At 55.3% G+C, this 27,509-nt stretch overlaps 10 protein-coding genes across 10 annotated transcripts; 6 read left to right on the top strand and 4 right to left on the bottom strand.

The window, feature by feature from the left end:
• Positions 1-134: 134 nt before the first annotated feature.
• Positions 135-752, top strand: INS49_010463 (uncharacterized protein; the record flags this gene model as incomplete). The annotated part of the gene is made up of 3 exons (XM_043171188.1): positions 135-342; positions 573-631; positions 750-752. 3 exons carry the CDS (start codon positions 135-137, stop codon positions 750-752), a joined length of 270 nt encoding a protein of 89 aa, XP_043025753.1.
• Positions 753-4,604: 3,852 nt separating this feature from the next.
• INS49_010462 (uncharacterized protein) lies at positions 4,605-5,735 on the top strand (the record flags this gene model as incomplete). The annotated part of the gene is made up of 1 exon (XM_043171187.1): positions 4,605-5,735. One exon carries the CDS (start codon positions 4,605-4,607, stop codon positions 5,733-5,735), a length of 1,131 nt encoding a protein of 376 aa, XP_043025752.1.
• Positions 5,736-9,269: 3,534 nt separating this feature from the next.
• On the bottom strand, positions 9,270-9,835 carry INS49_010461 (uncharacterized protein; the record flags this gene model as incomplete). Its single annotated transcript, XM_043171186.1, has 2 exons — positions 9,270-9,449; positions 9,512-9,835. 2 exons carry the CDS (start codon positions 9,833-9,835, stop codon positions 9,270-9,272), a joined length of 504 nt encoding a protein of 167 aa, XP_043025751.1.
• A 427-nt stretch (positions 9,836-10,262) lies between these two features.
• Positions 10,263-12,234, bottom strand: INS49_010460 (uncharacterized protein; the record flags this gene model as incomplete). The annotated part of the gene is made up of 3 exons (XM_043171185.1): positions 10,263-10,349; positions 10,465-11,757; positions 11,818-12,234. The coding sequence occupies 3 exons, from the start codon at positions 12,232-12,234 to the stop codon at positions 10,263-10,265; spliced, it is 1,797 nt and encodes a 598-aa protein (XP_043025750.1).
• A 2,221-nt stretch (positions 12,235-14,455) lies between these two features.
• INS49_010459 (uncharacterized protein) lies at positions 14,456-15,771 on the bottom strand (the record flags this gene model as incomplete). The annotated part of the gene is made up of 2 exons (XM_043171184.1): positions 14,456-15,652; positions 15,766-15,771. The coding sequence occupies 2 exons, from the start codon at positions 15,769-15,771 to the stop codon at positions 14,456-14,458; spliced, it is 1,203 nt and encodes a 400-aa protein (XP_043025749.1).
• Positions 15,772-16,766: 995 nt separating this feature from the next.
• INS49_010458 (uncharacterized protein) lies at positions 16,767-17,231 on the top strand (the record flags this gene model as incomplete). The annotated part of the gene is made up of 3 exons (XM_043171183.1): positions 16,767-16,925; positions 16,999-17,128; positions 17,185-17,231. The coding sequence occupies 3 exons, from the start codon at positions 16,767-16,769 to the stop codon at positions 17,229-17,231; spliced, it is 336 nt and encodes a 111-aa protein (XP_043025748.1).
• Positions 17,232-18,897: 1,666 nt separating this feature from the next.
• INS49_010457 (uncharacterized protein) lies at positions 18,898-21,783 on the top strand (the record flags this gene model as incomplete). The annotated part of the gene is made up of 2 exons (XM_043171182.1): positions 18,898-20,856; positions 20,920-21,783. 2 exons carry the CDS (start codon positions 18,898-18,900, stop codon positions 21,781-21,783), a joined length of 2,823 nt encoding a protein of 940 aa, XP_043025747.1.
• Positions 21,784-22,653: 870 nt separating this feature from the next.
• On the bottom strand, positions 22,654-23,410 carry INS49_010456 (uncharacterized protein; the record flags this gene model as incomplete). The annotated part of the gene is made up of 2 exons (XM_043171181.1): positions 22,654-23,221; positions 23,403-23,410. 2 exons carry the CDS (start codon positions 23,408-23,410, stop codon positions 22,654-22,656), a joined length of 576 nt encoding a protein of 191 aa, XP_043025746.1.
• A 997-nt stretch (positions 23,411-24,407) lies between these two features.
• Positions 24,408-24,899, top strand: INS49_010455 (uncharacterized protein; the record flags this gene model as incomplete). The annotated part of the gene is made up of 1 exon (XM_043171180.1): positions 24,408-24,899. The coding sequence occupies one exon, from the start codon at positions 24,408-24,410 to the stop codon at positions 24,897-24,899; it is 492 nt and encodes a 163-aa protein (XP_043025745.1).
• A 358-nt stretch (positions 24,900-25,257) lies between these two features.
• Positions 25,258-25,875, top strand: INS49_010454 (uncharacterized protein; the record flags this gene model as incomplete). Its single annotated transcript, XM_043171179.1, has 1 exon — positions 25,258-25,875. One exon carries the CDS (start codon positions 25,258-25,260, stop codon positions 25,873-25,875), a length of 618 nt encoding a protein of 205 aa, XP_043025744.1.
• Between the last annotated feature and the right edge of the window lie 1,634 nt (positions 25,876-27,509).

The raw sequence follows: 27,509 nt of genomic DNA, 5'->3' as shown, positions 1-27,509 counted from the left end.
CGACGGGGGATGGCGAAAGAGCGACAGGAGACGGAGGACCGGCCTCAACAAGAGCCTTGAGCTTCGCAAGAGCGTCAGTCAAGGTGGGGGGGTTGGGGGACTTAACGACAGGAGAAGAAGTTTGTTCTGAACGAATGGAAGCCGCCGATGACCGGCGAGGAGAGGGCGAAGCCGCCGATGACCGGCGAGGAGAGGGCGAAGCCGCCGACGACGAGCGAGAAAGAAAAGCGAGTGAGTCCGAGGAGTCTGACGAAGAGCGATCAAGAAAAGCGAGTGAATCCGAGGAGTGCGATGGCGATGGCGATGGCGACATGGGCGAAGAGGGCAAACGAGTGGAAGCCTGTGCGGCGAGAGATGGGGAAGAAAGCAGAGGGCTGAAGAGGGAGGGAGAAAGAGAGGGACTTGGGTGAGGCTGGACGGGACAAGGAGCGTCGAGAGTTGGGATGTCGGCAATCCACTTGTGGAGGGATGCGGTCCTTGCGACGTTGTCGGGGGTCTGCAAAAGATTGTGGGGGTCGTCCCTGTGGAGGGCGTTGAGGTAGGCTTCCTTGTCGGCTGAAGAAAACCTCCAGACGCGCTTGCCAACGAGCGCTCCGAGAAGGGTGTGATCGCGTTGGAGAACTGGGAGTCTGTAAGCGAGGGGAGATCCCGAACTCACCGTTGCGATGCTGGTAGAACGAGAGGACCAGGAATCAGTGACCGATGAAGCCAAAGGGCTCACAACGGCTGATTCACATGAAAAAGGAGAGTGAGAGGCGAAAACCCAACCGCCAACAGCCGCCTGCTTCGTAGTGTGCCGTTCAACAAACTCGTCGAAGTCGATGAGCTCCGAACGGTCAGAGCAAAGATCGTCTGGAAGTTGGTTAGCGAGGGGAGTGGATCGCGAAGATCCTGAAAACACTAAAGGAGAGTAGGGAGCCAAATCGGCGTGAGGAGAACTGGGGACGGAAGAAGCAGAAGTGCAAGGTGAACGAGGGGAAGCCGCCATGCGGCGATACAACGCAGCAAACTGAAGACGAGAAGTCAACGGTGAAAGAATGACTGGAGGTCGGACCCAATCTTGGGTGACGAAAGCAGCAAAACGAGGGTGAGACGGTCCCTGACGACGAAGGGGCGCGTCGGGCGCGATTGGTGAAGGAGTGACTGGGAGATGATTAGCAGATGCAGAAGACAGAAAAGAGCGTGTGGGAGTAGAAATAGCGTTGTTGGCCATCTGTGGGCGCATATGTGGCGAAGTCGTAGATTCGGAGGAAGATGGACGAGCAAAGAAAAAACGAGTGTGGTTATTTTTTGGTGATTGTTTTCTGTTTTGAATTGTTTTTGGTGTTTTCATAAGGGATGCTGGTATATGGGGGGATAAGGATGGGCGGAAAGAAGAAAAGGTCTGGTGACGAGACATAGAGGAAGCCAGGACATGAACCTGGGACTCAAGAGAGCCGACGCATGAGTGTTTGACGGGTGTTGATGGCGACATTGTGAGAAGCTGATGAATGGCGGTTTGAAGAGAAGCGGAGGAGGGTGGGTGGAAAGAAGAGAGAAGGGAAGGAAAGTTCAGGATCTCAGGTCGGGGGGCGAGGTCTTAAGTAGTCGGACAGTCAAAGGGAGCCAGGCCCTCCCTCACTCGACGCGTGAAAGGTGCTGTTGACGCGTGGAGGGGCGTGTTGTTGTGCAGTGACGACGACGTCGAGTGTGCGTGCGGGTCGTCGAGGCTGAATCGGGTATGGAGGTGAGGCCATCCACGAGCCAGCGGCCAACTAGGCCGGTGCAGCCTCGAAGCTCGGACGGGGCTGTGGGTCCAGGCTTGATTGTTTGCCAGACCAGAGGGGACTTGTCAGCCCAGGCGGGAGCACGAGATCGAACTAGTCGCAGAGATACGCGTCTATGGCCTGATGTGATGTTCGTGTCTGACATGTGTCAATGTTCGAAGGGTCGAAGGGTGCAGACGGAGCTCGAGGAGGGATTCGGGCGGTTCAGGGGACTCGGGTGGTTCGGGGGAGCGTGGGTGGTGGTGGTCGACGATGGAGCTGTGGGCAGGGCACGGCGGCAGAGGGGTTGCGGTCGAAGGCGAGGACGAGGACGTGCTGTGGCAGGTGAGAGACGCAGAAGTAATTTCTTGTCCATTGGTATCGAGCGTCGTTAAGATACATGGCAGTCATCACATGGTGGGCATGCTGGCCGTTGAGTGATGGGCTGTTTGACCTGCGAGATGGGGAGGCACTCGTTGAGTCTGACGGCCATCGAACACAGAGAGCTCAATCCATAAGTCAATAGACCGGAGAATGGTATCTTGAGGACACCACCGCGAACTGGCGCCGTCAGCCAGCCGGAAGCACGGGAGAGAATAGTGCGTGGACATCTGGGTGTCGGGAGACTCTGGCAGCGATGAAGTGAATACGTGATTTCTCGTCTTGTGGGGAAACAAGAGACAGATTCCTGAGTTCTTTCAGGCAGGCCGTAGAACACTCTCGAGACAGTTCCAAAGGGCACCAGGCCTTGATCTCACAGTTCGGAGACAGGGAATGTGGACGTGAACGTTCCTGCCCCATGTTGTTGCAGCTTGCGCGTGCTCGCGACGGTGACTGCTCCTTCTCTTCCAGCTCAAAGCATGCCCAGTAGCGAGGAAGGTGCTCGCATCACCAATTCCAACCATCAGCTGGTTGACAGGCCACCTCCAAGCTTCCAAGGTTGTTTCTCCGAACTATGCCAGTATTCATTGAGGAAGCGCTGACTCTGAAGTGTTGGAACGCTCTGAGACACAAGCCTCGAAGTGGTTTTTGTCACTGGGAGCATCAACTCATCCCCATCAGGACGATGCATCATCATCAAATTCATTTCGTTGATACAGCCTCGCGTCGTGGTCTCCGAGATGGCTTGCGATGTCCTCGTCAATTTCCGATAACACTCTTGAGAATTCGTCCACCAAACACGTCCTCGGTTTCCAAACCAGAGTCCCCGGTTCCACCTGACTACGAATTGTCTACACGTACCTCAAGCTTATTCGACCCGTGTACAATCACTTCCCATATCCCATCTGCCTGTCACGAGATCGACTTCGCAGTCGGAGACACAATCGGATCTACCTCTAAATGAGCGAGCTACGAAGAGCGACTACTCCTGTCCTATGCTACGAGAAAACCACTTCGATGAAGATTCTACAACTCAATAGGGGAAATAATGTACAGACCTTTGGCTCAATCCCACGGCTCGTCGCTTCCTACAACCTCTCAAATTATTTGGCTATGTAACGCACACTTCCCGCGCCAGGATAGGGACATAGGTTCCATTAAAGCTCGTCCGCGCACAGCAATCTTGGGAAGGCTGATGTGTGAATTGTGCGGTCCATTGTCTGCTCTGTGTCCATTTCGGTTGATTACCTAGGTATTGCCTTTGACACTTGTGCTAGCAAGAAGCAGGACAGCCCTTGGAGCCACTGCCCACGAGGTTGGAACAAGTGCAGACGTGGTTCAGTATCTCAATGGACAGCAGATTTGGCCCCCGTCGTCATGAAAATAGAATGATTGAATCAAGGCCTGCTGACGATCTTGTCTTGACTTCACAGGGACACTCAACGCGCCTCCCTCGTGAACAAGGCCTGACATACTTCCTCCGTCGCCTACGTTTCCATACCGAACCCGAGACAGGACACAAAACCAGAGACGTTTTCGCAGAATTCAATACCGGATATAAAATGCTATAGATTGTGGAGGGGAGGCAAGAGGTGGAAAATACAAACACGTGAGGTGGAAAATGTGATTTGTCGGCTGCGAGCCGCTTCCCAAGTCCTATCTATACGTTGGCTGCCGGAATCCCGTTTCCGACCGACCTTGTTAAGTCCACCGTACCACACAGCCTTGAGTATGGCATGGCTACTTGGATCCTCTCGGTCTCGGGCTGTGAAACAAGACTTTCGGGTTCTCGGCTCCAGAGACCGAAGTTTTGTTGAGTCAGGCCTCACCGGAACCAACACCAGCGAGTGCGACTGCCTCAAAACATTCTACAAATGTGACTCCGAGCATTCCGCGATACTTTGGAGTGGTGGAGAGGCTTCACCAATCGCAATACTATAATTCCATCACTAAAACTCGTGGATATGGCTTGGCATGGCCAAGGGGCGAGAGCGCGCGGTGGACCACTTCCAGCCCGAGCACATTTTGCCAGCACCACAATGCGGATTCCGATCTGGACCGCTTTACAAGCTCGGGGCCAAGTCCATAAGTAACCCATCGAAACAAGTGGTGTGCTTTCCCGTTGAATTGGGCTCGATAAACAGAAGCGGGACGCAATCAGAATATCGGATGAATGGTGTTTCTTCGGGAGAAGTGCAACATCCCGAAGTTTGTTTCCCATCTGAGCCACAACACCATGAGATGGTCGAGCCTATCGCCAAGATCGACAACGGACATCAAATTTGACTTCGCGATGTGTTGCAGCGCCCATCCAGCGGCCCAAGCGAGGTTTGCGATGGTCTGCTGCCCGGAACTATGTGGGCTCTCGCAGGACTATTAAAACTCTCTTGCCCTCGACCTTCCATCCTGATAAGTTCAGCTCCGTTCCACAGCAGTATTATCAACTCTCCTTTTATTGGAAAACATACTGCTCCAACAATGGCCCGATTTCACAGCTTCCAGACGGCTCTCGCCGCCTTCGTCGCCTTCGCCGGAGTTGCTCGATCTCAGGCGCCCATCACTTCTTGTCCCACCCAGGTCAGAACATCTACCGCCTCTAGCGGGAAATCGTACTCTGTCTGTGCAAGCACGGACTTTCGCGGCCCATCCGATCAAGTCCTCCAGGGCGTTGGCTCTGTCCAAGCATGCATACAAATGTGCGACGCCCAAGGCGGGCAATGTGTCCGCGCCGTGTACGACAATGAAAACGCAATCTGTCACTTCAAATCCAACCAAGCCGGCGCCCTCACATGGGTCCAAGACACCCAGTTCAGCGCAATTGTGAGCAGCACCTCTAGGACCGGAGCTGGACAGGGCGCGCCTCCTCCCGCCAATCCCGGGACCGGCGCTTCGGGCGCTGCTCTCGCTCAGTGTCCAAATGGGGATCAAGCCCTCAACACAGTTACCGGAGCCCAATTCTTGATCTGTGAGAATACCGACTTCCGAGGCGATAGTGCCTCCGTCACGAGTGCCGCGAGCACTGAGTCCTGTGCGGAGCTGTGTTCCCAGACGGCAACATGCACGAACGCTGTGTTCGACAAGGTCAATTCTCAGTGCCACGTCAAGGGCGATCCGACGACTACAAGCCTGACCTGGGTACGAGACCAGCAATTTGATGTCATTCGGTTGAACATGGGAGGGCTTGGAGCAGGAGCAGGAGCAGGAGCAGGAGCAGGAGCAGGAGCAGGAGCAGGAGCAGGAGCAGGAGCAGGCACAGGCGGTGGATTTGCTCCTCCACCAGCGACTGCACCGGCGACTGCACCGGCGATTGCGCCAAGGCCAGCGCCAGCGGCTCCACAGAAGCAAGATCCTGGTCCGGATGTCGACCCAGCCTTGATCGGGTTCGAACTTGGAGGTCTGGGGGCACCACCGCCGCCTCAACAAGCCCCTCCACCAGGCTTTGGTGCGCCACCACCGACTACTGCACCACCACCAGGCTTCGGCGCGCCGCCACCGACTGCTCCTCCACCAGGCTTCTTCGGCATACCATTCGTCAAGCGGGAAGATCCTGGTAGTTCTGATGCCAAGACCTTGAGGAAGAGGAAGGTAGCTCGCAAGTTCGTGGCCTAGGACACAGCATGTGGTGGTGAGAGCTTCAGTGTAGTAATTCCTCATGCAACGTAGTTAAATACTTAATACACATAATGCCACAAAGATGAACCCTGACCCGGTTAAATACTGGGATTACCTTTTCGTGCGGGTTACATTGGCATGAAACATGCCTGGATATCTCGCTCACCCCAAAGTTTAATTTATGCTTCTTTTGGTTGCCGTTGGTGGTACCCAAACAAAGACTCTTGGCATCAGAAAAGTCATCTATTCGCCACACGCACCTGGACTATAATTCAGAGTCTCGGTTGTCGACGCTGCCAATGTTGCGAGACGAAGTCAAAGGAAAACCTGTTTTTGCTTCACTTGGGTCGAGACTAATCCAGCCGGCTCCCCAAAGTCTCCCGATGTTGGCACACTGGACAACGGCGACTTCGACGTCACTCTGCATCTCTGACTGGCCCGAGATTAGGCGTGTTTCCAGGCGCCCGGTTGAAGTCTATTGCGGCCCCTCGTTGTCCCATCTGTGCTGCGAAACCGTCGCGTAACCCCCCTGGTAGAGAGGTTGTGCTGGGTGGTTTGACCCACCGCCCATTCGCGCGGGTGCACTTCGGGATCGCCCATTCGGAGCCGAATTGCTGGGTAGATGTGCAACACTGTCCTGTTTGTTCCGAAAGCATATACCTCCTGATCACCTGGTCCTCTTCTGACTTGTGCTCGCTGCAACCATCCGCCGCGCAAATCGTCCGCTGTGGAGTTGCACGCTCGCTGCTTCCTCTCTCCGTCGCCTGTGCGGCTGATGGTGCTGTAACCTCCTACGAGGATCCCTGGTGCAAAATTCCTCAAACTTTGGGAAAATGTTTATACATGCGATGCGTAGCTTTGTGGGTTGGGTCGTAATTATCCGGCGGAAGTTGTGCCCTTGCCCGTCGGCCGAGTCTCGTCGCCTACAAGGTTGAGCTCGGGCAGTGATATGCCTCCGAGGTTTGAGCCTGATTCGTGGCGACTACAAGAGTTGTCTTCTATCGATCAGACTCACCTTTGTATTTTTCTTTTCTCGATTCACATACTGGGCGAAGAGAGTGTTTGATCCGATTGTCTTGGGACTGCCAAGGAGATTTGGCCTCTTGATTGAACTGTGGACTTGCTCGCTCAGACCGTCGGCGGTCTCGCAAACCGTTGGCCTTGCAAATTTTCAATTGTGACTGGTCGCTATGGGAATTCCCTTCAAGTGGGGCCTCGTACCTACCTGGGTAGGTAGAGGTGCAGCGAGGTGCCTGCCACACACTGGAGAACCACCACCTGGGATCCAGCAGGCTGGCCGCGGATGTGGGCAGCGCATTCACTCAGACATGGAAGCCACGGCTACTGGCAGTTTTCCCAGCCGCCTAATCGGTGCTTGTGAGTACCTCATTGTCGTCAGAATTTGGGGAAGCGGCGACTGCTCCTTGCCGAGGAACAATGTCGGCCGCGGCGAGGATGTCAGACCAAGTGATTCAACATCAGCTGTGCACATCGACATGCCCAATGTCTTGCCACTCGTTTGGCCACAAAACACTTTAAAAGTACGCCCTATATCATCAATCAATGGCTCAAGCGTCAGTTTCTGCTGGTAGTATCCCTGCACGTCCGCCTGCAAACGAGTCCGCGATTTTCGTAGCCTACAGAGGCCGCAGAGGGGACTGGACATGGCGTTGCGAATACTGCAGCGAAGTCAGATTCCTCGGCTATCGCGCAGTAACACAAGAAAATTCACGCATCTTGCACCGAATCTCACGAGTCAACGCGTATACGTGGTGCTGCGGCTGCGAGCAAAGGGCGAGCTGGAACCACATTATGAGCGAGATACAAGTCAACAGAGCGCTCAGAGCACCACACCAATTCCTAGACGCGGACGTTGCCGACCGCTTTAGAAAACTTAGAATCCGTGACCGCAGGCACACCCTCCCTGTCTTGGGTCCCACAGATGTTGATAGCCTGCGGACCGCAGCCAGAGAATGGGACGATCACCAAGAGCAGTCTGATACATCCCAGCATGCAAGGTTCAAGGCCGAAGAAACCGCAAAACCGTCTTTTGCGAGAAATTGAGACTATCAATGGGTTTGATTTCGGCCGCGCAAAGTATTGGAGCCACGTCAGGATGCTGGATTAGATATGCAAACTTCCAGACTACAAAGCCGCCTGCTTGCCGCAAGACCCAAGCATGGAGCCCTTTTGCGAAGCCTGGGGTGGCAGAACCGAGCCCAAATATGAGGGAGGGATTTGCCTCGATGACCGTGAGTGGCTTCCATTGCTCCTGGACAGATTCGGCGTTTGCTGACTTGCATTCTTTCCCCACGAAGCCTTCATGTTGCCGTCGTACCATCGCTGTCTACCTTCACGAAGCAATTCGAGCCTTTCGGTTTCGACTATTTCGGTTCCAAGCTCCTCTTTATCAGCCCAAACTTTGCCTGCTGTCATGTTTATGTCGCAAAATGACCGCGCGGCCTTTACAAGCGCTTCAAATTACCCAATACGTCCTGCTAGCATAGGGTAACTGGATCAGAGCCAGCTGATAACACAGTCACTTCAAGGAAAAGCGAAAGTGGAGCGGTTGTTTGTTGGCATCGTGTCTTGACTGCTTAAATTTACGACTACCCAGGTAGCCCCCACAAAGAATGGATATCACAGCAACCTGCATGACTTCATTCACACGAGCCCATCCTTTTCCTGTTGATTTTTAAGGCCTAACATAGCTTCTCGCACATGGATTCCATTTCCTAGCGTACTGCTTCCGCGGCTACGTGGCCTGGAAGCATGTCTGATGACAAAAGATCCAGCTCCGATTGCCTAGTGTGATCCGTACAAACACCCTGAAGGTCTAACATATTTGCGGAACACTTGTGCTGTGCAGGCTTCTATGAAATAATTTCGTCTAGAACTCTCGGTGGCCTTCCCTCATCTGCTCGAGTTATAGTCGCTTGTTCCAATCAGACACCATCTCCGGGTAGTCCAATGAGTTCTTAGCACAGCTGCTGCTCTGTTCGTATTGTGCGTAGCTCCTATATGCCAGCTTCCGTTCCCACCGGTCCCTAAACACGTTGTGCTCGGGTATAGCGATTTCAGGGTCCACACGCCGACGGTTGTTACTGTCTGCCAATATAGGAAGAGGGCATTCGGAGTCTACATCGCGATGATCTGGGTCTCCTGCCTCACGCGTCAAGAAGCGGAGCAGTGTCGCTGTCTGGTCGTCCGTGAGGGCGTATATCCGTCTCGTGACATCTTTTCTGTGCGAATGAAACCATACTCCATCGTGCTGGGATTTTGGCACGCAAATTTCTCATTAGCTGACGTTCGCCTTTTTGTTGTTTTGTGACACCCGAGGGGTGCATGGTGTCAGGCTCATCCCTGTGCCGCTTTCACTTCTTCCAAAAAGGCACCACTCCGCCAAAAATAAGGCTCTCCGCCCAGTAGCCGGCAAGATCAGCAACGCCATCCGGGCACTGCTCTACATCCGTGTATGAAGTGACTGCGAGACTTGTTGGCCAGGGTTGAAAGCGACGGCGAACGTCAGCCTCAGCCTCTGCGTAAGGGTCCTTCACGGGACATGGGGTGTGTGTCCTTCTCGTGGGGACCGTGAGAGTCGAGCTTGAAAACTTCGACCGTTATTTCATGAACAGCAACAGCGACAAGCTCGATCAATACAGGTCTGGATGCTCGGGAGCCGACAAGAACAGCCTCGTAACGCTCCAATACCTATCAATCGGTCAGGGCTCAGTAACTGGTACAGCAGGAGAGGGTTTGATACAACGACATACATCGGTTCGCACCGTCATCAGAGCTGGGTCAAATTCCTCGCGGAAAGCCCTGGTCTTCTCTATCGCATCAGGACATAGCTCGGTATGCTCTGCAACCGGGTCGTCACTTGTGTACCTGTGACCGCGCAGGCTGAAAGCAACGTTCTTGAGGGGAAGCCCATCGACGATCTGAGCTAGTGTGGTCTCTGCCACTTTTGTTCGTAGGATGTTGGACAGTGCTGCGGTGAAGGCTTTCTGATGGTCTTTGTCCAGGACGTTGTCAACACGGGACTTGTCAATATGTTTCGGTGGTGCGACGGTCACATATCTGGGATCTGTCTCCATGCTGTGCTGTGTGCCCTATTGTCGCTAGGGTAATTTTTCTTTGAGCAAAGAGGAGGAAGAAGCAAACGCTGTCTAGGGGCCCGTTACTTGTCACCCTACGCTGGATACCCCTGATCTCTCCAGAAGCACCAAATGCAGAGTCTCGCAGAACATGACGGGGTTTTGACGAGGGCGTTAGTTAGTTTTATGGGTGGGGCGAAGTGCGGCTGCCTGACGAGGAAGTCGCAATGCCTGTGGAAATACCCTTACTCCACAAATCCAGTAAGCCTCAAAACAAATCACGATCAGGTCGAGAGACTGGCCAGGTAGCTGTCTTTTCTAGACCGTAGCTGCTGGGGCACACGTGCAGACACGGAGATTGGCGAAGAGTTAAATACCATATTGTATTCTATTTGCTTGTAACATGTGGCTCATAGTTCGTCTGGGCTTAGAAGAGCGCCCGGGCATCGACAGTCGAGTTCCCAGTGCCGTCACCAGCGAAACCCCGGCCCTTGCTGTTGAACCAGTTCAGGAACTGGAACACAGACGCCTTGGGGGTGCGCTCCAGCGATGTGTAATTGACATACTAAATCACGGTCAGATACCTAATCATCAAGACACGGAAAAGCGACAGAGAGGGATGGACTCACCTGCAGCCCGAAGCGCACACTGCTCCCGGAGAACCACTCATAGTTGTCAAAAATAGCCCAGCCCCACGCGCCGGTGACGTTGACGCCGTCATATACCCTCGCGGCGAGGATATTGTCTAAGTAGCCCTGGTAGTAGTCCGCGCGGCGCAGGTCCCACTGGATGGCGGACAGCGAGTCGAGGTTTCCCTCGCCCGGCTCCGCGAACCCGAACTCGGTAACAACAATCTCGGGGACGCTGGGGAAGAGCTCCTTGGTGATCTTGCTCAGGAACCGGCGCACGCCCTGCGGTACGCTCCACAGCCAGCTGACGCCCGAGTCGGCGGCGGGGCCCACGGCGAACCCGCCCGGCGCGATGGGCTGCGAGCCCGCGCACTCCGGGTAGCTCGGGTGCGAGCTGTTGGAGGTGCAGGCGTCGACGTCGTCGATGGCGGCGGCGTAGTAGGAGGTGTAAGGGTCGATGGCGAAGAAGTCGCACGACCCGGACACCAGTTCGCTCTCCTCCGGGGTGAACTCGGGCAGGAGGTCGCCGAGGGTGTTGCGCAGATTGTCCGGGTACTGGCCGCCGTTCCAGACCGGGTGGTTGAACCAGCCGAGCGAGTAGTCGTACTGGCGCTGCGCGGCGTCGAGGTCGGCGGGCGAGGACGAATTGGCCTCGAAGTAGTTGCCCGAGTTCTTGAACGTCATCTTCTTGGTGCCGCCGAACACGTCCTTGTACCACCTGTAGACCTTGGCGTGCGCGAGCAGGGTGTGGTGGCCGCACAGGAAGCGCGACTGGGCGCCGGACGAGATGTTGTTGTAGATGGGGTAGTACTCGCCCGCCGGGTACGTCGAGAACTGCCAGTTGCAGTACTGCGGCTCGTTGATGGTGAACCACTCCGTCACGTACTCATCATACCGCGCGATGATGAATGTAGCGTAGTTGAAGTAGTCGTCGATGGACTGCCTGTCGTTCCAGGCCCCATACTCATTGAAGAGGGCCAGCGGCGTGTCCCAGTGGAACAGGGTGATGGCGAGTGTCAAGCCGGCCTCGACGGCTGTCTTCACCACGTCGTCGTAGTGAGCCACACCCGCCTCATTGATGGGCCCCTTGCCAAATGGAAAGATGCGCGGCCAGCTAATGCTCGGGCTGAAGGCTGGGATGCCGAGTGCCTTGAGGCGGGCGATGTCCTGCTTGTACAGGTAGTAGTGAGAGGCCACCACGTCGCCTGTGCTGTTGTCTGCAATGAGGTTAGGCACGCGGTGGGACAGCAGGTCCCATATGGATGGCCCCTTCCCTTCAGCATCTGTGGCGCCCTGCAGTGTTCACAGGTCAGTAGGGTGATTCAGGTAAGTCTGTGAGTGACGTGACGTTACCTCGATCTGGTACGACGAAGAAGCTACACCCCACACAAAGTCCCTGGGCAGGGTAAAATTGTTGAAATCAGGCTCATAAGCTGGGACGAGCGGGTGGAATGTGCCCGGTGATGGGTATGCAGTCGGCTCAGGAGTTGGCGTCACCGTCGTGGTGACGGGCCCTGTGGCCACGGGCCCGACCTGATCCCACAGGAAAGCAAGGCGCTCATTGCTGAAGTCGGTCTGGGTCAGGTAGGTGGAGGTGGATAACACGTTGTAGCTGGTGAGCGTATACGTGGTCGACACCCCACTCGGCGGAGGGAACGTGACAGCGCCTCCCGCGGCCGAGGTTGTGGCGTTGGGTGCCTGCGCCCCTACGAGCGACACGGCCGAGAGTGCAGCCAGGGCAGCATATCGCTGCCACGAGGTGTGAAGCATGGCGGGCTGCTGATTTTAACCGACGGCAGGGGCTGGTCCAATCAACGACTTGCCTATGGCCTGGCACACAACATGATGGTGGTGGGACATGGTCTACACAACCTAACGCGAGGACGGAGCCGTCTTTATAGATGGGTTACAGTGCCGCTGCTAGGATCGTTGACGAGTGGTGAGCTCACACCGGGACCGAAGGGGTGGGACTCCATCCAGGCTGTACATGCTGCATACCTAGTATCCTTGGTATTGATCATTTCCAAGCTAGCAGCAAGACGCAATGCAATGTCTGCGGTATTGCGTACCAAGGCTTGACTCCCCGCCGTCGTGACTGTGGGAAAGACACTGGGTTTTTCCTGACGCGATCAGTGGGTTTTGCTGATGAAGAACCATTCCATTTCGGAGCATCTCCCTCCGACCCCCAAGCTTCTCCAAGGCTCCTACTGCTGAGGGGCATCTTGAACTGTTTGCTGGGCATTCTGGAGCGACATCCTCAGGAGACCGACTTGCACCATGGCCATCGGCCCGCTTGACCTAGACAGCATACGCGACGAAGCCAGACTTGAAGTTTGAAGAATGCTTACAGTAGGTTAATTTTGGACAGTCGAGAGGGGCCAATCACAGCGCGATGTGACTCGTCTTGGGTGGGTTTCTGCTATGAGGAAGAACGAATTTCCCTCTTCTTCATCTCCGCTGGCTAGGAAGGCAAGTATATGACATTGCAGTCCTCCAATCTCACGGCTAAGGTTCGATCCTGGAGCTGCTGGCATCCCCCCGGCTGGACGGTCATTAAACTTGGGCGGCATATGCCCACTCTGGGAACGCAGGGCCAGGGACATCGGACGAACTGGGACAGCCCGTCCATACCATGGGCGTCTGGAAATGATACCTTGTCCCAAGGATAGGTTGCATTTTTCTCATGGGTGACATTGAGTCCGTGAGTCGCCCTCAAAGGGCTCGATTCACGACCCGTAGACGGCCTCTCGTAGGAGCGACGAGCTCCCGGAGGTGTCCTGACCAGCCCCGATATGAAGAGACAACTTGTGCTGGCATTCCCGATAAGAATCGACCCCAGAAGCCCGAGGAGAGAACGAACGAGTATCAACTATGAGATCGAGCAGGGTAGAATGGAGGACGGGCACCGAATGACGCATATTTCTGGGCATCTATCTGCGCAACACAACAGACAGTGAGAGGGGAGAGCTGCGCCATGTCGGGTGTTCCGCCGGGCACACGACGTGCGGGGCGCCCCGCATCTGACATCTCATCTCACACGGTGCGGACCGTCGACACTAAAACAATCTGGCAGGAGCCAGCCGTCATAATGGCGGTTCCTGATTTTGGGTCAGATGGATAGATAGACGACCTGGGGGGTCAACTTCTAGCCCACAGCGCCCCTGGAGCAGTGCCTGGAGTCTTGACTCGTGATCTGGCTATTTGGCCATGTAAGCATGTGATTCTCGCTTCTCATGGGAGCAGTCATGGGCATGTTTCCAACAGTTTTCTACGTTTATCCCAGCATCACGGCAGTCAGCTCCTGTTTGTTGTGAGTAACCCAGCATCCAAGGAGACAGACAAGTCAGAGAAATCTGTCACGTGGAAGAAAACCGGGCAGGGAGGCATAGTGGTTCAAGTCACAAGAAGTCGGTTGCAGGACACGGCGTTGGGGAGCAGCGAAAATACTTGTCCTTGTCTTTGTCAAGACCAATTAGGTTCAGCATCTACAGAATCAAAGACATCCTGGAGCAGCCATTCAATCTACACGAGCTACGGTAGCTCGGTTGGCCCTCCCTTCCTCTCCTAGCTCCTAGCCATCCTCTAACCTCCTGAGGATTCCCCATCCTTGCCTTGCACTTCGGTATCATAGAACCAGTGGGAGAAAAATGCACCAACACCATGTCAACAGGCTTGTATGAACACCAAAACCAAAATCAAAAGAACGCCTGCCGCTATGCTGCCATGCCCTTGCCGTCGTGGTATTCCCAAACACCGTTTTACCCCACGCTCCAGGAAAGGGAGATGTATGATCTCGTGGTCTCTACCACCTTTTCTCAAACGCCGTGTTGTGACTTTCCCCAGGGGGAATTGAAGAATGAGACATATGTAAAAGTGAAATTGTTGATTAGCCTGTGTTGGCCATGCAGGTTGAGGCCCACAGGACATAGCCAGGTGTGCAGATAACCTGTCTCCAGGAGTACCGACGCCTGTGTGCAGCGCGAGGCACGCGTTAACGCCCAGCCGCTGCTCTCCTGCGAGCCTCTTTCTCGCGCCGACGTTGTTCCAGGATGGCCTCCTCACGCTGGTCCTCGAGTCGGGCTTGGCGGGCGGCCGCCGCCTCTTCGTCCTCCACGTCAGAGTAGCCGGCCTCCATGTCGGAGTCGTCGTCTTCATCGGCATATCTGTACTGCCTGCCGTAGCCGTCGTCCTCTGGCTCGTCCTCGTCGTCGTCGATGAAGTCGTCCATATCTTCGTCGTACTCGTCATCCTTCTGGCGTGGTCGACTGAACATTCCTAGTGGGTTGGGTGGGCGTGCACGGTCACGGCCATTACCTGACTTCGCGGCGCCCGGTATGGCTTTGCTCGGTGGAGGCCGAGCAGATCCGGCATACCCAGTGGTCGCCAGGGCCGCCTTCTTCGGTTTTCGTTCCTCTAACAAGGCTGCGCCTTTTGCACCAGCCTTTCCCGCCACTCCCTTTTGACCTACCACCTTTACACCACGGTCTGGAAGTCCGTTGCCATTTGAATTTGTCCCATTCTTGGACGGCAGGCCGGCAGCTGGTTTTGAACCAGGCTTACCACCCTTCTTGGCAAGCCTTGCATCCTCTGGGTCTTGCTCTTTCTTGGCCGACTGCTTCTCAACGGCTCTGTGCTGGATCTTTCCGATTGTCTGCAGCTTCTGTGCCTGGGCTGCTGCCCGAGCCTTGATCTCAGCATAGGACCCCTTCTTAGGCGGCTTGGTAGTGGACGACGCGGGAACATCTTGACCTGTGGGTCTGGACGCTGGTGCAGGTCTTGAGAGTGATGAGCTTGTTGGTGTTGCAGTTCGGCTGACGGCCGGAAAGGTGGGGGTGGTGGGTGAGGGTTTTGCGCTTGTCGTCGAGGACGGTTTCTTGGATGCAGCCGATGCTGACTTCTCTGTCAGTGGCCGGGGTTTGTTGTTATTGATAGCGGCGGCAGTAGATGGTCTTGAAGAGCCAGTGTAGCCCGATGAGGATCGTTCAACTGGGCGTGGCGCCTTGGTTGCATCGGCGGTCGGCCTGGTAGACCCGTTTGTATTGGATGCTAGCCGCGGTTGTTTCTGTTCAGAAGTCCTGGCATCTTCGTCGGCCTTCCTCTTGGCTGGAATCCCGTTTCCAGGTCTTGCGGGTGCTTTCGACGAGGGCACGGAGGGCTTCCCCTCAATGGAGGCGAGGAGGTCACCGATCTACAGTGGTCGGCGTGGGTCAGCCGGGCATAGGGACGTTGGGTACTGAGTTGGGCCCTGGGTATACGACACCTGGCAGGTTTGGGGAAGACAAGACCAAATCAGTGACTAACCGGCATGTTGAATGATTTCCTGGGCTCTGGCCCGTTCCCAACGTTGATCCCACCCTCAAAATAGACAATTTGGCTCTATAGCTTCATGCCATCGATCGGTGTTTACTCATCTGCACGAGTGTGCTGGCGGGCTGAGTCGGGGGTTTCGCCGCTGGAGAGTGACAACCAACAGACTTTTTGCGGTCTCGCGACCACCCTTATCGTTTTGTCCGCCTGGGGATTAGGGGACTGACGGCCTGGGGAAACGCCGAGCAGTGCTGACAGCGCAGCAGATGGGAGAAGAGCTGAGTCGACGACTGGTGAGCCAGGAAGGGCGGGAAAGGGCGGGCAGGGCGAGTAGACAAAGAGTGCAGGTTGAGGAGGAGAGCCAGGACGATGGCGAGGTCGACGTCGTGGGTATTTATGGCTTTTGGGTCGATGGGGTCAATGGGGGGGTGGCCTTTTGCCGTTCCCGCCTTGCGCTGCGCTCGAATGACGGGATTGCTCTTTGCCAAGCCAAAAGAGTGCCACTGCGAACTGGGCTCTTGCTGATTGGGCGCAAGCTGAGATGGATCCGGTTCCGGACGCGATCAAGGTTTAAGACAGAGAGTTGCCTGTTGGACAGCTGGTTTGCTGCTGGTGCCAGGTGGCGCAATCTGGAAAGCAGGAGTGGCAGGGACGGCAGAGCCGAGTGAGGTAGGTGCACGGGCCACTGCCCACCAAACTGCCCCTGCCCGCCCAAAATCTGCCTACCTACTTCCTAATCGCCGTGAACTTTTTCTATCTGGACCGAACCAACCCCATCTCGCCGAAAGACTCATCACCACCCACCCGTCTTCTCAGAACTCGACGAGCCAGTCTCCGCCACGCGGTTAAATCGATTGAACTCTCCTGTTCTTCTACGAATACCAACAGTGAGTCCCACTCCGCCTGAGCAGCTCGCGCCAGCAAGACGCCGACGCCGCCATCGCATCGCGCAAATCTCTGACAAGCCCGCATCGACCGCAGAAACAACCATCAAAATGAAGCACCTCGCAGCTTACCTCCTCCTCACCCTCGGTGGCAACGAGAAGCCCTCTGCCGACGATGTCAAGAAGGTCCTCGACTCTGTTGGAATTGAGGCCGACTCTGACCGCCTGAGCAAGCTCCTGTCTGAGCTCGAGGGCAAGGACATCAACGAGGTACGAACGCGACAAGCGCCAGGCCCTGAGCCTATTCCACAGGACAAGTATGCTGACGGACAATGTTACACAGCTCATCTCTGAGGGTAGCGCCAAGCTCGCTTCCGTGCCCTCTGGTGGTGCCGGTGGCGCCGCTCCCGCCGCCGGTGGTGCCGCTGCTGGCGGTGCCGCTGAGGCTCCCAAGGAGGAGGCCAAGGCTGAGGGTAAGTCTGCTCCAACAAGCACGTGGCACGCGACACGCGCTGACAGTTTGCCACAGAGAAGGAGGAGTCCGACGACGACATGGGATTCGGTCTCTTCGACTAAATGCCCTGACGTCTCGCGCCGAATTCAAATCTTCACCTTTGGTCTCAATTTTTCGGAGATGCTTACAAGCATACTATACCGGTTCAACGCATTCCACAGCAAGGGTCCTAGGGATATCATGATACCACGATATTTGATGGGTTTTTAGGTCTCGGGTTGGAATGGTGGCCGGTCGCCCAAAAGTAGATCATGAATGGCAAAATACGGCTTCGTGACCTCTTCGGAATATCTGGACATCAAAATAACGTGTCTGATGAACGGGACATGTCTGGCATTCTCGATACCCACCCACCTTGTCACTGAGCGATGGTCTACGAGCTGGTCTTTGGATCATCGAGACAGCACGCTCGATTGCCGTACGATCAGCTATGTTGCTCAGTGGACTGTTCACGTCGGCTCGTTACGTTGCCTCGATTCTACGTACGTGCGCAAGTCTTTGAGACATCGGCAACCTCAGCATGTCAAGACTGGTACTTACCGGAATGGCCGTCTGCTTTTCAGGTCCGGCAAACTAATGGTAGGCAGCATGACTGAGTTGACACTCGATGTGACATTGTAATTACACCAGTCCATGGTACCACTTGAGCATCGCCATCTAAGTGTAGTCTTGTGCAGTTTCCAGAAACTGCTTTCTTATCGGCATCGTGTTTCCAATAAGCACTGTTAGGCCAGAATTGCCCATCACACTTCCAGCATCTTCAAGGCGTCAAGAATGCGACCATCTGACGCATGTTCTTTCGGCAATCGACGCAGTGCTGGACAAAGAACAAAATTGCACTACGGGAATCTGTATAGTAGGCAGCACATAATTGAAAGGGACGTGGTGTACAGGTGTACTATTGAATATGGACAAGTGCAGGATGCTTGCCAGAGGGCCACAAGACAAAAGGGACTTGTGAGAAGTAACTCATGATCCGGGCAGTTTGAGATAGTCAGTATAAAGTGAATAAAGCTGGGCATTTCAAGTTGACGTTGTTGGTTATGAGTCGAGCAGGACCTGGCTTGGGCTTGGCTTGAGCTTTGAGAATCATGTGTTTTTCGCATAGAAGCCAATCTCGAATTCTGGAATCTCGAGCACTGGATCTAATAAATTGGCTGCAGATTGTGAAGTCACCAGTCAGTTGAACAAGGCAAGGCACGCACGCAGCCTGGCAGACAAGTCTGTGAAAGAACCCGAGAGCTGACAAGGACAAGGGCGCTGATCCCAGCATGCAAACGGAGGTCACTGCCTGAAGTGGACGGGCGTTGCGGGGGTAACGGCCAGCGCCTACCCCAATTGGCCGGGCGCCATTGCCATAACATTGGGGCTCCATCCGCTGGGCCCACCCAAAACTCGACTCGCATGCCAATTCCATCACTCTCCCAAGATGCACTCCGACTCTCGATATTCAACGCACATTGCTTCACCCGGCTGCCAGATCGCTCACGGCATGATCATGGACCTCTGAGACACGTCAAAGTATCCTTTTCTAACCTATACCCAGCCTACAACACGAATCAGCGCGTGCGACAACAAACAAAACAAAACAAAACATCGGCTCACCGGGTTCCACACCGACTTTGCTTGAAGGATCCTGGAGCTGTTTCTGGTCCCGGAGCTTATGACTGACGAGCAGGGGCCGGATTGCATCAGACCAGAACGGCACGCATCAATTGAGTCGCAACAATGTCAGCAGCATCACCAACACCCATGGGCCCTGGGAGCCACTTCACCTCCCTCGGCCGGAGAACATCAGCGCGCCAGGCCTTGCGCAGACCAACTTCCCGCCCAGCATTCAGTCGCAGCGAATCTCAACCCGCTGTCCACAGTGCTCGCGAGGCGCCTCTGAGCGCCAACCGCGCTGAGTCACAACCACAACAGCAGCAGTATGATGCAATGCACGACAGCTCCGACGATGAAATCCCAGTGCCCATGAAGCTCAGTGCTCTGACTAAGGCTCTACTGAACGACGGCGGCGCAACAGATGCCTCGGCAGCCGCAACCGCGCGTCGTACCAATGAGGCACTTAGTCAACAGCCGGAGCCCAGGGTTATGACCAGGAGGCGGAGCTATCTTACCAGGAACTCTTCGTCAGCCGCGGACGATAGGGAATCAGCACCAGCGCCAGCCCCGGAACCGGATCGACCGCTCAGGGAGACCCGGCGCCATACCAGGACCAGCAGTGCGGCAGGAGGGACTGCGCCTTCTAGACAAGCCTCGCCTGCGCGAGCAAGGGATAGCAGCCCGCCACCGCGCAAGCGAGTCGTTCGACTTAGCAACACGCCCAGTATCGCGCCCAATGTCGCGCCTGTGCAGACCAGCCGACTGAGGAGGTCACTGTCCACCTCGACCACAAGAAGACCAGACAGCCGCGCCGGCGATGTGGACGAGAGCATGCACAGCGCCGGGGCTGCCGCACCTGCCGAGGAGGCAGACATCAACACTCCAGCGCAGCCCGTCCGCCGAGTACAAATTGCCATCGGGTCTTCACACAAACGACAGTCAGCTGGCAATTCTTCTGGCTTTGCATCTAGGAGCACCGGCTCCTCCATGCGCAGCGACCAGGAAGGTCCCGAAGACCCCCAAACTGCACCTCGGCCGCAGTCCGCCATTGGCAGCGTCTCGAGACTTGGCGGCAGCGCAAGCGTCAAATCGAGAGAAGAGCAAAATGCTCAGGGATCCATGCGGGTCAAGAGACTTGGCAAGATCCCAGGTAGTTTCCTCAGCGGCCCTGCTCGCCGCGGTAGGAGACGTGAGAGCGAAGAGGACAGGCTGGCTAGGGAGAACGACGAAGGCGAGATGGTGTATGGCCAGGAGCACGACGACTATCCGCCGCCTGAAATTGGCCGCAGTGGCGCTGAACCTCAAGCATCGTCATTTTACGAGTCAGCGTACCGGGATTTCGCGGCGTCTGGCAGTCCCGTTAGCAGCAAGGAGTTGAGAGCAGGGAGCCGCAGACAATCCCATGCAGATCTCAGGGCCGCCTCTCTCAGCGAGGCTCACAAGGTGATTGAGGCAGCCCGGGAGGAAGCCGCCCGAGAACCGCTCGAGATACCGTCAACACACGACCAAGAGAACGAAATGCCTGCCCCGTCGGCCTTTGAGAGACGGAGGCCGTCCGTCAATATCTATCCCGACAAGGACCAGGACAAGAAACTGCTTCGGTCACCTAGTCTTGTTGAGATTGGCTCCAGGGCAATCCCTCGAGCCGTCTCGCCAGAGCGTCCGATACTGGCGTCCCTCAGCCAAAATGTCCAAAAGACACCACACGTTGTGATACCGATGCAGCGACCTGCACCGCCTCCGCCACCAAAGATGAGCGTTCTGGACGCAGCCACGGCTACAGGCGGCGCTGCCACTACCAAAGAAGCTGCCAAGAAGAGGAGCATTATTCTCAAAGTCAATGGTCGATCATACCAAAGGGTAGACTGCATAGGCCGAGGCGGCAGCGCAAAGGTGTACAGGGTGACGGCCGAGAACGGCAAAATGTTTGCCCTGAAGCGAGTCAACATTGAGAACGCCGACGAGACTATGCTCAAGGGCTACAAGGGCGAGATCAACTTGCTGCAAAAGCTAACGAACGTGGAACGTGTCATCCAGCTCTATGATTTCGAGCTCAATGAGGAGAAGCACGTGCTCAGTGTCGTGAGTGACCCCCTCTCCTTCAACGCATCTGGTGAGCATACGCTAACTTGACCTGGTACCCAGCTCATGGAGATTGGTGAACTGGACCTCAACACCCTTCTAAGAGTCCGGCAAAACCAAGAGGGGGCCAAACTCGATCCCGTATTCATCCGATACTACTGGAAAGAAATGCTCGAATGCCTCGCCGCCGTGCATACCCACAACATCGTGCACAGCGACCTCAAGCCCGCAAACTTCGTGATGGTCCAAGGCCGCCTAAAACTGATCGATTTCGGAATCGCCAATGCCATTCAGACCGAAGAAACAGTCAACGTGCACCGCGAGACGCAGGTCGGCACACCCAGCTACATGAGCCCCGAAAGCCTGATGGACTCGAGCCACTATGCATTCACCTCTGCGAACGGTGGCAGGTACTGGCACGGACCCAGAGGCCCCAAGCTCATGAAGCTGGGCAAGCCATCCGATGTGTGGAGTCTGGGGTGCATCCTATACCAGATGGTCTACGGCAACTCGCCGTTCGGGCACATCCAGAACCAGATGGCACGCTGTCAGGCCATCATCAACTGGTCCCACAAGATCGAATTCCCCGAGAAGGGCATCGGCGGCGTCAAGGTGCCGCCGAGCCTGCTGCGCACGATGAAGAAGTGCCTCGACCGGGACCAGCACGCGCGGCCGTCGTGCGCGCAGCTTCTGGGAGAGGACGACGGCTTCCTGTACCCGATCGAGTACGCCAGCGACGTCATGGGCGCCGCGGACAGTCTGCCAATCACGGAGGAGCTGCTAGGGCGCATCATCCAAAGCGTCGTCACGCGCTGCCGCGACAGGTTACCCACCGACGGCGAAGCCATCAAGACGTGGCCATCGGCGTACTGGACCAGCGTGCGCAAGGCCATCGAAGCCAAACAGAGCGAAGGGGAGAGGCGGTAAGGCCAAGCCGCTGTAGCGACTGTGTGCCCGCCCTCAGACGACAGTGTAATGTTGTGCCCGGGAGGGCAAGTGAGGCAGGAAAGCTTGTATCCACGAAGGGTTTTGGGTGTGGTAATTTGTGGCCTCTGTGATTGATGATTGATGATAAAAGAAAGGGAAAGAATAAATTGGACTGAGGAGTTGATTATGGTGGACGAAGACAGTGATGAAGAGTTTGTTAGTCGGGCAGCGGTTGTTTCATGTCTCTTTTTTTTTTCGATTATTCCCCCAAAAAGCAGCAGCGCATATCTCACGAGTGGCTGTCTGACGCGTTTCTTGTCTCCTTTTTTTGATACCACGACTATACAAATTTCCGGTGTTTTTCTTTGTCCCTTCGGAGGGTTCAGGCTCGTCGTCTATTTATAATATACTGCTCAGCGCCTGCTGAATCAGGGGAACTTCTGAGTTCATGGATTTGTGCTCCGTGTGAGCGTGTCCTGAGCGTCGGGCTGTAGGCCCTTGGCTGTCACTGAAGCAATGGACAGGCCTCCACATCAACTTGGTCTCCAGTTGACATGCTCGAGTTGAGATGACTGTTTCGGTATGCCAAACTCGGCACGACGCTTTTGATTGATATGATACATTTTGCGATTGCTGGGATCCTCCTCGCTGAACGATCTCAGTCGGGGCATGGTCTCCCTTGTCTTACACCATGGCTCGTACGCTCAGTCGTAGCTTTTCAGATGCCGGATAGTTGATGTGAGCCATATTGATAAGCTCAATCCGCCTGCTTTCAAAAGTTGACCTAGCACGGGGCATTCATGCCACCAGATCTCACCCACAGGGTATCCCAACGCCTGATCCTCTCCTATCAACCCGTCGCCCGCGAATTTACTCCTCGATCTCCTCAGGCGCCTTGATCCTCAGCTCGCTGATGCGCAGGACCGTATACCGATGCTTGCTCCTCACAGTCTTGACCTTCCTGTTCCGCCGCTTGGTCTTCTCCTTGAGGCGCATCGGCTCGCTGTCCACGCCGACGACCACGGCGCGGCACTCGTACAGCCGCTCGTCGACGTAGGCGACCTCGCCGCTCTGGAGGTTGCGCGACCCGACCTCGCTCGGGAGCAGCGTCAGGTCGCGCGACCCCAGCACCGACGCGCGGTTCAGCCGCAGCACGTCGCCGGGCCGCACGCCCGGCATCAGGAACGGCAGCCGCACCTCGTCGCCCGGCGTCACCAGGTACGGCCGCCCGTGGACGTGCAGCGTGATGTAGTGCCCGCCCGGCTGCGCCCGCAGAAGCGGCAGCATGTCCTTGACCTCCTGCGGGATTGGCCCCGTCGGCTGTGGTGGCGGCTGTGTCGGCGGCGCGCGCGGCTTGGGAGTGTTGGGGTGCAGAGCTTGGCTTTCTGTCGCGGCGGCTGCTGCTGCTGCTGCTGCTGGCGTGGATGCTGGCTGAGGTCTGCTGGGCGCGCGATGTCTCGAGGGGTGCGCCGCTAGGTTGTGGCGTCGTCGCCGTCGTCGAGGCGGTCTCGATGTGCTGCTGTGTCGAGCTGATCCATCGCGCGCGGATGGGCAGCAGGAAGGTCGGTGGGAGGCGCGATGCGGAGTGCCGCAGCTCCAGGGCGGAGCGGAAGAGTGACCTGCTCATTGTGGCGGCGGATTGAGGGGTGCGGCGATCGGGATTGACTGCCTGCTCGTGGCCCTCTCGGCTGGGTTGAGAAGCTTCGCAGGCAAGCTCTCAAAGATCTTTTGACGCGGCTGCTGGCGGAAGCCTATCTTCTTATCGGCGCTTAGAATTGCCGCTGCTCCTAACCCTATCAACGTCGTGCAAACAGCCTCGAGAACTGGTCCTGCTAGCAAGGGCAACTTTTGATAATTGCCCTGGAGTATCAAGAGCATCTCACTGCCAATCGAGCAATGGCCTTGTCACTGTGTGGCTCACAAGTATTGAGTAAGCATATGGTTCCTTGGATCACCGAGAACTCCTGCACACATTTCTTGGGTTGATACCCTGACTGGTTACACAGGCCACACTGATCGAAGGATCGTTAGGCAGCCGTGCACCATGTTCAGCCCTGACCATTTGGGACACAGAACCACCTGCACTGCTGACGGTACTGAGCCAGTCAGCACCGGTTTGCTCCGAATATTTGCCCAAGTCTTCTGGCTCGGGCACTGGTATGGCTGGCGCATCCCCTCTGAAGACACCATAAGCCACCTAGGTACCCAGCTGCTCATGGATCCCCCTCCACCCCCATTGGACATCTTCTGCCCTCAACCCTACCTCCTACACCGAGAGTAGACCCCGCAATCTGCCTTTCTCTTTCTGTAACCCCTCTCTTCCCTTGAATCAATCGATAGCGCCAGGAGTGCATGTATACTTCACCTGTCACATCTTCTTCTCGCTACTCCTAGCTTTTTTGCGTCTCTATAGTGTCAAAATGAGACAGCAAGTACCCCGGGCTCCCAAGAGTAAAGAAGCAAGGAGACCATCGCCTCCTCTCAACATTGGATTGCCACTGCGTCCAAAGCTGCGGAGAGGGACCCCACCGTACAAAGTGTGCCAAAATAAACCGCCAGATTCCGCAAGCTTGGAACCACTGGTAGACCTGAGTCAAGCATCCCAATTATTCAAGTACAAGTCGATGGATTCAAAACAAGCCATCACGGATTCGCTTCCAATTCCAAATCAGAACGCGTGGATCAGGCTCCTCAAGATATTTCCCTCTAAATCGGGCAAGAATCACTACGAACTCATCACATTCCATTTTCATGACCACCCGCCTTACAAGGCCATATCCTATGCGTGGGGCGACCCTGAGTCTAGTCGATATGTATCCATCGTACAGGGTCGACGTCAGGGGTGGTTGAAGGTGCCAGTCAATCTTCATGCTGCCTTAGAGACCTTGAGAGATAAGACAGAGGATGTCTTGGTCTGGGCGGATTCCGTGTGCATCAACCAGCAGGACAACGGCGAGAAAAACCAGCAATTGCCTAGGATACCTGCAATCTATGGCAACGCAGATCAGGTAGTCGTCTGGCTAGGAGTAGAGATGGATGACTCCAAGCGGGCTCAAGAGCTCTTGCTCAAGGCCGAAGAGACTCCACTCGATTCATCACCTCACAGCATAGACTAAGTCCCTTGCAGATTTTAATTTATCATGGCCCCGCAAGCATATCACACATACAACAAGCGAGGGAGTTATACGCTGATGATCCTTTCTTCTACTTTCTCCATGTGTTGCGACTCAGCAGAACAAAACTGGCATTTGATCCCAAAGACAGGGCATACGGTATACTTGGTATTCTTCCTCGGGAGATACGCGACAGGCTCGAAGTGAACTGTCAACTTTCCATCAGGCAAATCTACATCGATGTCGTGCAAATTCTACTGGATTCTGGGCATATGGACGTCATATGCGAATCCATCCATTTCCCCCCTCAAATCAGCAACGCGAACCTTCTTCATTGGTGCCTGACTGGTCATACGACCCAATGGCACGGTCTCTGGCAAGCCTCCCTCTCTCCTTCTCAGCTGGCAGCAGAGAACCTCCATCTTTTCGATTCTACAAGGAAAACCTGGCCCCGCCGACGAGGAGCAAGCTTTTGATCGCCGGGGTGCGTATCGGAACGATCGATATTCACGGCATGGCCGTCAGCACGTACTCTCGAGCGGCGGACTACTGCATGGCTTTCCTACAATGGAGGGTGCTACTCCTGCAGCGCTTTGGTATTGAACATGGGTCGAGAGACGACAGCGAAGACAAGCGCCGTTGCCGCGCGGCCAGTTGCGAGCACAAACGCCGCTTTTGCCTGACACTCAGCCTTGGGCAGCCAGCCAGGACAGACCCCGACGGGTCAGGCGTTGAATTAACGGGCAAAGAAACGGCATGGGTGAGAAAATGCTGCCGCATCTTCGCGGAAACAATCAAGGCCCGGCTACCCCAGCTGCCTATCGATGAGGACTTGATGGAGCCTGAGGTCGCTCGGCAGTTACTGCAGGACAGCTTCGCCAAATACATGATGGGGCGGTGCTTCTTCATCACAGATTCTGGGACACTGGGGCTCGGGTCAGGGGCTATGGCCCGCGGCGATGTTGTGGTCGTGCCATAAGGATGCTCAACCCCCGTCTTGCTCCGCCCAGAAGGGTACAGTTCTGAAAATAGCGACGGACGGCGTACCCAGGAGTACCGTTTTGCTGGGAATGCCTACATCCATGACTGCATGGACGGCGAAGCCATGGAGCAGTGGTCAAGGGAGGAGTTTGTGCTACACTGAGGGATAATCAGAAAAGTTTGTGACTTTCGGGATACACACTACGAATCAATAGCAGGTAATGACGGCGTTTCCTCCATTTGAGTTCCCGGGGGCTTCGTACGGTGTAGCTTTCAAGTTTGGCTGCGATGCCTCTTTGGGCGAAATACTCCCAAATCCCGCCTGGGTAGTCCACCTCGTCGATGGCACACATGTCTCCCCGAACGAATTCGTAGTCCTTCAAGTTCCTGAAACACATCCTGCGCTCCCATCTGTCCCTGTAGATGTTTTATTCTCTGGTATTACGATCTCATTATCCACACGGCGGCGGTTCGTCTTGTACAAATGAGGATGGGTAAAAGGCACGGTTTCTCGTCTCCAGAATTTCCCGACCGCAAGAACTGGGCGAGATTCACAACTGATCTTCAGTGACAGCACAGATGCGGTGCATTGCGCCCTTTCGACTTGGGTGGAGCCAAAGCCCATTGCATTGTTGAATTTCGTTAATATCTTGGTGCGTTGACATGGATATGAATTGAGAACTAATCTCTTGCCCACTCTCTCCTCTGCTAAACAAAACGATGCCTCAAAAGAAGCGATCCTCAGCCCAGTAGCCTGGCAGCTTGGCCTCGTTTGTCTAACTGTCGACTGTCAGAGTTTGTGGATGATGATTGAGCTTGCGGTCATCATGTGGCACAGTATTTCTCATGGCACTCTAGCTTTCGTGACGGCAGTGAAGACCGACCGGAGGTTCAAATGGTCCACATTAGAGATCGTAGGACCTCCATCAACCGCAGATCCCTCCCTCGCTGAAATTTTTCATTCACGAGCCTGCATCAGCACAGAGGTCCATGGAAAGGTGTTTACTACCAACGATGTATTGCCGCGTCGTATGCTGCCCGAGCTACGCTCGCCATCATCCGTGCCATACCAGTATCTCAAGGACTTCTTCTGCGTCTCTGCCTCAGTCCGCCATACCTAAGTAAGGCTCTCCGTCTGCAAAGTGCTCTCACCCGTGCCTGCCCAAGAGTCTTGGAAACATAAAGCAATGATGGCTACGAGACTGTTCAAACTTGACATAGAGATTCCATCAACGTTCCGCTGGATGACACTCTGCACATTCGGTCCAAGAAGGAGATGATTGGATGCTTTCTGGTACTGGCCTTTCAATGAGCTTTGTGTTTGCTACTTCACTCGAGGCTGTGAGAGGATCTTTTCAGGGGCACTCCGACCGAACGATCTCACATCCGATGAGGTTACTTAAGCCTTGTTTCTCCTCATAGACCTGTGTCTAGTATGTGACATCCTTTTTCAAACTTCAAGGACTCAATTTCGTTCAACTCTGCTCTTCTGTGCGTTTGGACGTCCTGAAAACGCCTCGCGGTCTAGCTAGGCCGAAGACAAAGATAGCGAGCCTTTTTACAGCTCAGCATACAGGCAAGCCATCCGACTGTTTGTCCCCACGGGCTTTTCACAAATGGTTCACAGGTTGT

Source organism: Diaporthe citri (assembly GCF_014595645.1).
Source record: "Diaporthe citri strain NFHF-8-4 chromosome Unknown scaffold_4, whole genome shotgun sequence".
NCBI classification, from domain to species: domain Eukaryota; kingdom Fungi; phylum Ascomycota; class Sordariomycetes; order Diaporthales; family Diaporthaceae; genus Diaporthe; species Diaporthe citri.
The sequence above is the reverse complement of the archived record's forward strand: the minus strand, read 5'-3'. Positions and strand labels throughout refer to the sequence as shown.